Here is a 10046-nt window from a genome sequence, read left to right as displayed (position 1 = left end):
GGGGGCCCCATGAGATGCCCATGGTACCTTTTTCATAGGCTTTTTTGAGTTTGGGCAAGGACACAGGGGTCCCATGATCCCCTATTGCCCGAGGGCCCCATGAGTTGTCAGTCCGCCCCTGGTCCTGGTACATCCAAGAATAGGCAGAACAAATACTTACAAGCCAAGCTGTTGTTTTAGGTTTTTCATTTACATTAGAAAACAGATACCAATATCAGCATTGTGACAAAAGTCTACATACACACACACACACTTACACACCTGGTACTCTCTCTGTTTATTTGTCTCAGGGTTTTATTAAGAAACAAATAAAACACATTGAAAATAACTGAATGCATTCATTGAGACAAAAATAGAGCCGTAAAAATAAGTCAAAATCCACCACTATTTGCTTAGTGAACATAGAGTGTGCCTATAATTGGCATCATTAACAGAACTCAAATAGCAAAGAGTTTATATAAATATTTTTTTTTCAAAGGCTTGCTAATTTGAGCATTAGTTATGTTACATGTGCTTGCAATAAAGTTACAAATGTTTTCGCATTCGAATATTTCTTGTACAGTGAATGCTATTTTTTAAAGGACCAGTAAACCTAAAATACAAGTTTCTTAATTCACAAGGTTAATCAAGATATAAATGTCACAAAAATTCAAGTAAGCATACATGTAAAGAAATGTAAGTGTCTAACAATTATAACTGTCTCCATTCTTATGAGTCATTATTTTTGTCTTAGCAGTGACCGAATTCTTGTATGGCCGTGTCTCCCAAACCAGTCCTCAGATACCATTACCATGCTTTTAGCTCTCTTCCCATAGGTGGAAGCACTAGAAAGCTTCTTTAATACCAAGACCAATCAACACAGCATTGTTCGGATGTCTTGAAAACATAGTGGTACTTGAGGACTATAGATTAGGAACACTATTCTGTGGGAATAATGGGCAAGTTAGCTATGTGTACAAACATTTCTCCCACAACACCACCTCCGTCAAATGGGTATTATTGTGATCGTTCCTGAAAGTTTTACTTACCTTGAAAAGAGGACAATCTCTTTCATATAAAGCATTTTGTAATTTTACGTTTACCGGCTCTTTAAAATGTTACTATTATGCTATGCTTTACTATATTTGCAACAATTTTAAAATATCAGTTTCATCAAAATCATAATGAATACATGTTTAACTGATAAATGTTTGGACATAGGCTTGATGCTCATTTGTTGTAGGTGACATTTGAAAAGATATCCTAGTTACAATGATCCAGTCTACAGTACATACTTATAGAACAAACGCAGTTATATTGGGACTTTCATCATTATTGCTGTAAGGACTGGTGATTTTTTTTTCAAGACTGTACATAAGATGGCATAACTGTGCTGGAAAAAAAAAACAACACCATTCTTGAGAAGATTTTTTTTCTTTTTTTATCAAACAAGTAAAACTACAGATCTGAATACAGTTAAATGGCTGTTAATACATATAAATGAGTATCAAGACACTTAAACCATTTACTGAATGTCTATCTAAAACAATTCTCAGCACTGATATTAAAGTTACATTTTGGTATTTGTGAATTCTGTTGTATTTGATGATCTGATCATTGTGATGTGGGTAACAAAACACTGGTGAGTTTGACCTGTATTTGGGCATCTTCTGGAAAAGATAGAATGTTCAGTGTTGAAACATATTATATAGGAAAGACATTTTAAATAACATGGTGCAAATAGCACAAGAATTTGACAAGAGTCCCACAGGCATTAGACAATTGAAACATTGTCTAGAACAGCAGAATGGCTTATTACAGCTGGCACATCTTCCCATTTTTTTTAATATTGTTTGCATTTGAATATCATGTTCATTCACATTTTCTTGTATAAACATTCATACAATGATTTTCTAAAGATGGGATTTAGCAGTGTGACCATGGGAAAAGTTTGTTTTCTCTCTGAAGGTTCATACCTCAACCCCAACATTTATTCAAGTAATTGTATACTACTGTCCACAGTTTATGGACAGCAAGATACAACTGGCACCCTAAGTTGATATGTAATATCTCATTTTCTCATTGATGATTTCACATCTTAAAGGTTTGTTCCACACAAGCAAGGAAGCTGTCCAGTGGCTGGGTCAGCCATTGGTTTTTCATATTTGTTGCTCACTCAAGCATTGAAATTTTGCCCCTCTCCTCGTTAAGTTTCACACAAACAAATAGGTGCGTTAGTCTCACTGATACCCCTAAATAACTTCAGTATTTAAAGTGCAATTTTTTTCTGTAGACAGGATGAGGGTGTGAGGAATAAGATTAACTGGTTAATTTGGGCAGGACCTCCTATGAGCAGGAACATAAAAACTAAGACAACCATATGAAATTAACTTGGTTCAAAAACCTGCAATGCCTATCCAACATGGATTGCTGAATCAAGATATGGATAGATTTCCTGAAGCACAAGCAGGGCCATCCTAGAAAAAAAAAACCAGGAACGTGGGAGCTCTAAATAAGGATCACAGTATATGTGTGCTATTCACCATCATGTTAAAAAAGGTCTTATGTGTTTATCTCACAGATATGAGATGTGAAATGTAAACTAACTTAAGACATTGATGCCTTATATAAATTTACTGATTAAGAAAACTGACATCCAAAGAGGATATGGTATATTGTAGATATGTTACACAATTCAAATTTGATGTCTAATCCAATTGAACTGGATCCAGTATATATACATATAATGCAGTAAAAATTTGCAATTTGCTATAATTCTGCCAGACATGTATCAAGACTTGTATTTCAGAAAATGGAGTGTATTTCCATATAGCTCTTTGAAAATGACACAAAATACTTAGGGAGTTGGCTGACTTCACGGATAAAGAAAACTTTAACACCATCCCGGCGCAACAGAAGATGTTAATAATGACTGGCATCAGTGTAAACCTGAATCCACTGCAACATTGGTTTTATTGTACTTTTTCTGTGGCACTGTATGAAACAAATCAAACACAAATTGTGACAAACCATCCATCTTGTGACATATAAGCTATTTACTAGGTCTCAAGCCTGCAAGTCACTCAGTTCTGTGCATTACAAAAAATACGGAAACCTTGATAAAACATAGTCCCAAATGGCGAGCGTAGGAACTGGGCCGTTCCCAAATTCTTTGAAGTGCTGTGCTGCAAATTGTTCTGGCTCAGTACAGTAAAACCTTGGTTTCCTACTGACTCCATACTGCTTCCATCAATATGGGGATACCATTGTAAAAACAGCCTAGTTCAGTTACAGAGACAAAACCTTGGTAATACTGCATGTCTCGCTGTCACCTGAGGGATCATTTGTGAGTATGCTCTCAAATTTGATTTCCACTGTGTATTGTCTGAGATATGAAACATTAGCAGGGCTTATAATGGAATGCATTCAGCATTTCAGCAGAATTGTGCAAACCCGTGTATGTTTCTCTGCAAATATTTCCTAGCTGTGCTGTCTTCATTTTTTTTTTGTCTTTTTTCATTACTATTATTTTTGTGGTTTTTTTTTTTTTCATTTTTACATGTATATAAAGTGTACTAACCAAAGTTCATAGCAGCCATATTCGTAGCATTGTGAGTTGGATTTAAAAAGTTACCTTTCTGATTTTTTTAAAATTTTTATCTTTTTCCTCCTTTGTGCAAGATTGAGAACTCTATACTCTTGTTCTTTTGCTCATAGAGTTTTGGGAAGAATTTCTTTTATCTGAGTCCTCTGAGTAAAGAAACAAAAACTCCACAAATAAGGCTCCAGGTATGACTCTGTGCATCTCTCTAACGCTTTCTCTTCTAGCCCACGCTGGTTGAAATTGGCCTCCCAGGATTAGATCCACATAATTCCTCTGTCTCCATGTATTAAGAGCAAATGTTATATGTGTAGCAAAGGTTCTATATCAGAATGTGCAGTTGAGTCTCTCTTGAGAAATTACAGGAATAGTCTAGGAAGCCTGTTTCATCCATTCCTACAGGCCAGAGACCATAACTTGGAAGGAAGGCTGCACATGTCTGTGCCGAGGGCTGGCACTAGGGCTTACACACGGACTGGCACAGCTTGCATCCACGCCACCTATTGATGGCAAGTAGGCATGGTGGAGGATGGGTAGTTGTAATGATAGCCGTCGCTGTATACTGTTAAAAAATAAAATAAAAGTTAAAATTCGTATGCTTATTTTGTAATCATGGCACACAAGAATTACATCTGTATACTCTTTAGTCCTTCTCACTGGAAGTGTGTGGAAAACGTATTGTAATCACAGTAAAAAGACACAATCTGTGCAGGTTATTCTATATCATCTTTTTATAGACATTTGTAAGGTGCTCACAAAGAGGGACTAAACTCTGGAAGTGCCTAGCTCTGCACATAGGATTCCTGCTGTATTACACAGTTTTCTGTGAGTTCAAGCCTGGGCAAAAATCACAGGATAAGGAGCTGAGATTGCTCTGTGTGGACAGGGTGGCTAGTATCATTGGAGCTCTGTGCACTTTGTGATGTTTTCGGCTAGGTTCACAATATTGCGGGCGTGGGAATTGCAGCTGTTCCTTCACCTGCAGCCAAACTGTGCTGCTCTTTACAGAGGAGCGGGTCTACCATTCATTTTTAATGGCACCACAGCACTTTTGCAGGTGTGGGAACTGCTGGGAAATTGCATTGGTGCAAAAGCACCATGCAATTTCTTAGGCACTGCAGTTTAAAATTGGTACAGAAACCTTCTTTCTGCATGAAACCCAGGCAGAGCAGCCCATTCAAATGAATGGGCTGACATGCCCAAGCAAACTCTCGCAGAGCCACAATAGTGTGAATCTAGCCTAACTCTTTGGCAATCTGCAATATTTGTTTTCTGAAACATGCGCTACAAAACCTACACCTTGTAAGTGGATTTAAATTTTTTTTTTTTTAAATAAAGCTGGTTCTATGGTGCTTTTTTTGCTCTCCTTGCTTGCTTTATTTTCACCTGGACATTATTAAGCATTTAATTTATTACACATATGTCATTATAGTGTCTTAAAGTGTAACTCTACTTGTGTGTAAAATTATTAATTACCTTATTGTTTTGTTTGTTCTGTCTGTTCAGCTTGTTGAAGTTTTAAGTGTGACCTACCTAAATGTGCAGGTTTTCTTCAATGGTATGTGGGTTAGCCTGCAAATACCTACAAATGATTATGAAATGTCCACAATGCTACACTGTGTTATTGGATCCAATGTGGCAATAAGCAACATTTAAACATTCTTGGTTAGAAATACTGGACACTCCAATACAAACAAAATGGAACAAAAACATAATACATTCTGTTCTGAAAAGATAATTTGGTTGCCCTGGCTTATAATATTAAAATAGTATACAAAAGCAGAGTTTAATAAGAAATGTTTTAATAATTTAACTGGCACAGTTTAACACATGAAGTCATAATTTACAAAAATGATTGTTGATCTTAAATCTTAAAAACTAAAATTTAATATTAGTTGGATGCCTATATAAACTATATTATTTATTAAATTGCTCCACTTCAATAAAGAGAATAAAACAGGATAATTGACAAAACAGACCTTGTGGACCTGCAAATAACAATGTTAGTTTTCAAATCAATACTTATGTGGAGCCGCTTAGACCATAAACCCAGGCTGTGCATGGGTCCATGGCTTTTTGCCTATTTTGAAATGAAGAATGCTTCCTAGAAATACCAAGCCATGCCTCCTCCATTTGACTGTAAAGTGGCACATATTTAGTCGGAGTGCCCTGCAGCCATTATAGCTTGTCTTAGGATCCACGGAGGCCAACACACAGGGGATGATTTACTAAAACCAAATACACAGTTTTTTTTTATTTTCCTCGCAAGTGATTGGGTATTCTTTGCAAAGTGACACTACATTCACTAAACTCTGAAGGAAAAATCCCTTGTAAAGTACTGTATATTCTGACATGTATTTTTGTAGAGTGAACACTCCTGAGGAAGTAATTTGAAATGTGTCAGTATATCCCAAATTTGCACCTACTTGAGGACAAATCCAACATGCTATGTTATAGGATCGGTGGGATAATAAAGACATATCATAGTAACAGGCATGTATGTGTATACTGTCAGCTGATATCCTATATTTTATGTAATATGTTTTTTAAATGCATTGTCAACAATAAAATGATTACATTTCTAATTATATAGTGTAGCGATTTTCTGGCAGAAAGTGTGGGAAAATTTCCTAACAGGCATAGACAGTATTAAATACCTGGCAGAGGCTCTAACCCTTCGATGCTCTATTTAAAGCAAAAAATAAAAGCCTTAGTGCAGTTATACTTTTTTTATATGATCCCCTCCAGTCCCATACTCGCCTCTCCCCAGTCTAGCACTTTCTTTTCAATCCTATGGAGAGCAGCAGAGTACACATGCATGCCCAATACAATAGGTTTTTGACAAGTGTCTGTGTGGCTTGTTTATAATCCCATTGGAATGGATATAGGTAAGTATCAGGCTAGCCATACACATTAGGATTTCTTTTGTTAAGGCCCATGTTGTCACATGTGTCGGTGTAAACCCATTGATACAATCATACCTGATAATGACTGCTTTCCCCATGGTCAAGTCTAGAGAAAGCTGGTGTTCTGCCGCAGACTCCAACACCTGTTGAGTGACCCTCAGGTCATCCAACAGGTACCCATGGATACAGAGGTGGATAGGTGCCCATAGTGCAGAGGAGGTGGTCAACTATGACAGAGCTGGCTAGTACCAGTCTATAGCCGACTGAGTGGTAGAGACTGTAGGAGATTGGAAGAGACTGTTGCAACAGTAGAAGGTAAAGTAAGGAAGCTTACTGGTAGGGATCAAAGCAGACTGGTAGAGACTGTAGCAGACTGGTAGAAACTGTAACAGATGGGCAGAGACTACAGCAGACTGGCAAACTGGTAGAGACTGTTGTGGACTGGAAGAGACTGTAACAGACTGACAGAGACTGTATCAAACTGTAGTAGACTGGGGGAGTTTGGTGCCCTTATGGCTGTTAGACTCAATGCTTGAGTGGGGACAGCATCTCCGGCTCAAAAAAAATTTACTTGATGGTCACATGACACATGGGCATAACTTGGAAGCGTCTGTGGCTGACAAATGGTGGTGTACCACATGATGTGTCATGTGCCCATCAAGTCTATACTTGAGCCGGAGACGCGGTCCCCACACCAGCATTGAGTCTGACAGCCATAAGGGCACCACACTCTCCCAGTCTATTACAGTTTGCTACAGTCTCTGCCAGTCTGTTACAGTCTCATTAGATTTCCCCATCCATGCTAAACAATGTGGATGGAGAAATCTCCCCTGCCAGCAATTGTATTCTGGCAGCTGCTGCACCCATGGCTAATCCAACACAACAAACACTTTACTCCTGCGCTAGGAAAGGACTCAGTAGACCCAATAGGAATGTTCTGGAATTTTCTGGAATATGCACTGCTTGCTGCCCTCAACAGACCGGGGTGATCCGAATACACTGGATACAAATGGAGAAACAGAGCTCTGAGGAAGAGGTTGTGTCCTCAAAACGCGTTAGCCAGTTGGTCATCCAGGGTTCCATCGTATGGACTCAGATGTTGTTTGGATCATACACCTTGTTCAGTTTGACATGCCTGTGTTATTATGTCCATTGTGAGTATGATACCTATTTTTGTTTCTTTAATACATTATTTTAAATGATAATGCACTAGGTCGGTGCGCCCTTTTTCTGTTTCTCCATTTGTACCCATGGCTGTCAGAATACCTGAACAGTGACTGCATCTGACTGGCTGCAGTCACTGCTCTGCTTAGAATTTGTTGTGTGACTCCTTCAGTTTTCAGATCAAAATTTGTCAAGCCAGTCGGTGCCATTAGAGTCACCCATGGCTCAAATTTGAGACGATTCAAAGGAACCTGCTGAAATTTGAGCCATGAATGGCCAGCATAAGACTGGAAGGAGGGCTGGAGGATGGGGGTGGAGCTACATGTTAAGTGTTAAATGCAATTTAAAAATTCTAGTAACCCCACCTTTTCAGTGCATTTCCGTAGCTATTTTTAATTTAATATATTTTAAAATACGTTTTTCTCCCATTCTTTGCATCTCCCAATTTCAAAGAATAGCAGATTCAATACTTACTGTTCTGGTGAGTTAATATCTTCTATGGAATCTTTGTTAGTTCTGGATGATTCTATAGTGTTCCACTGTGAGGGAGTATTTTGATCATGATGATTTTTTAAAACAACCTTTTCACCATCTGTAAAAAAAGAGAAAAAAAAGCCTTTTTAGGTTAAACATATAAATAGCATATTTCCATTCTCTTATTTTTCCTACACTGTTTCAGCACACCACTAGAGATCACAGCCTTTTTCTATGATCTCACTATGACAGAAAGTTACAGCAGTAAAGTAGTAAGCTAAAAGAAAAAAAAAAAGTTTTTTTCTTTAGTCTCAATAAATGTTCATCCAATATAACCCCTAGTTTATACAGAGTAATTATATTCAATGAACCCTTTCCTTCCCTTTTTATTTAGTTTTTCTGTTGCTTTTTTTTAATTTAACTCTTTTTTTATTTTATTAAAATACACAAAAAAGTTCTTATTTTATTTGAAAATGTACTTTTAAGTATTCTTATTTAATTGTTATGGTAAAACTATGACGTTAAAAACTATGTTTTAGAAGACAATGACATCATCAGAAATCCTTGCCCTTTCCCCTGCATTGTGAGAACTGACCTGGAAAACATGATCAATGTATTGCTCCTACAGTTTCTCACTTCAAATTTATCATAAAAATCTTGCAAGCTGTATTTTTGCCTAACTAAAAGTTTGATTTACTAATATTTGTTTAAGCTCATTGTCTCACAAATCATATCTACTCTAGACACTGCATGCTTATAATGCATTTCTACATTTTGTTATTTTACTTACACTGTAATATTCAACATAAACATGCATTAACCTTTGAACCCCTTTGAAACACGTTGGATTTTATTGACATGAAGAATCTGAATAAAACTGAACTTTATATGTTCTGCTTTTGGTACTTTCTTCTTTGCAAATCCCATCACTACTCGAGCAAAGAGCTTTGGCCACTGGAAGAGCTGCCAAAGGAGAATTACTCCATCTACACTGCTTAAAACTTGATAGAGAACATCTATTACTTTAGTAGAACTATCTTGCCACACATTTCTTCTACTTCCTGAAAGTAACAGATTTGTTGCAGATTTTACCTCACTTCCTGTCTGGTGAAATATTGTCATCAGGACAAGCTGTCAAGGTAAATCATATGTTCCGTGCACTTTTCCTGCACCATGCTAAAAATGCCCTGCAGTTGTGATCTGCAGCGGGTGTCAATATTAAGTTGACATCCGAAACAAAGGTAGCAAATGCCGTTCGTTTGCTGACACCAGATAGCATGGTACTACTTTGGTGCAGTTCAGTGTGATTTCAGCCCATTCAGAATGCATATTCCTGTGTGTTTCACAGGAAGGGAAATGCTGGCCAAAGTAACAGGCTCACATGACTGCCATTCCCACACCAGCTGCATACACTCAATTTCCCTTTGCTTCCCTGACAGTTCTGCTGTGTGGAGCAAAGAAATTATCAGGTACTTCTGGGTATGGAGAACATGAGACTAGTTTTCTTTCTTTCCAGGATGCAGCACTGGGTGCCCAAGCGACTGGCTGTCAAACATCTGTACTGTCACATAGTGGACAGAGTCCTGCTTAGACCTGGGTAACTCCACAGTGACTTGGAGTTTACGCAAGGCATGTTCTCTTTGTTCCCTCAGGGGAATACAGCTGTGGCAAAGCAAACTTAAGATAAGCCTAAGCAGCTGGGGAGTGCAGTAGTTAGGTAAACTAGTTGCCTAAACCTGCATAGGCAAAGCACATTTCACTGACTGTAAATGTTTTTTTTTTTAAATAACAAGCAGGTTTAGTATACTTATCTGCTCTGTGTAATGGAATTGCACAGAAAGGCCCCGAACCTCCTCTTCTTTGGTCTCCTGCTGGTACTCCTGGCTCCTCCTCTCTGGCGAGTGCCCCCATAGAAAGCTGCT

General features: G+C 37.9%; 1 protein-coding gene across 2 annotated transcripts in view; it reads right to left on the bottom strand.

Moving 5' to 3' along the window:
* Positions 1-258: 258 nt before the first annotated feature.
* The window catches only part of GABBR2 (gamma-aminobutyric acid type B receptor subunit 2), an 810498-nt gene continuing 800710 nt past the window's right edge, over positions 259-10046 (bottom strand). For both annotated transcript variants that reach the window (XM_089687541.1, XM_089687542.1), the window contains 2 exons: positions 8125-8242; positions 259-4142 (listed from right to left, as the gene is read on the bottom strand). In XM_089687541.1, the coding sequence (XP_089543667.1) occupies positions 3977-4142; positions 8125-8242 (284 nt within the window). In that variant the 3' untranslated portion in view covers positions 259-3976. The remainder of the gene's footprint in view (positions 4143-8124; positions 8243-10046) is intronic.

The sequence above is a fragment of the Staurois parvus genome, unplaced genomic scaffold (assembly GCF_062004578.1).
Source record: "Staurois parvus isolate SC_StPar_1 unplaced genomic scaffold, SC_StPar_1.0 ptg000429l, whole genome shotgun sequence".
Taxonomy (NCBI): Eukaryota; Metazoa; Chordata; class Amphibia; order Anura; family Ranidae; genus Staurois; species Staurois parvus.
Note: the sequence above shows the minus strand (reverse complement) of the source record. Positions and strands in the feature narration are given on the sequence as shown.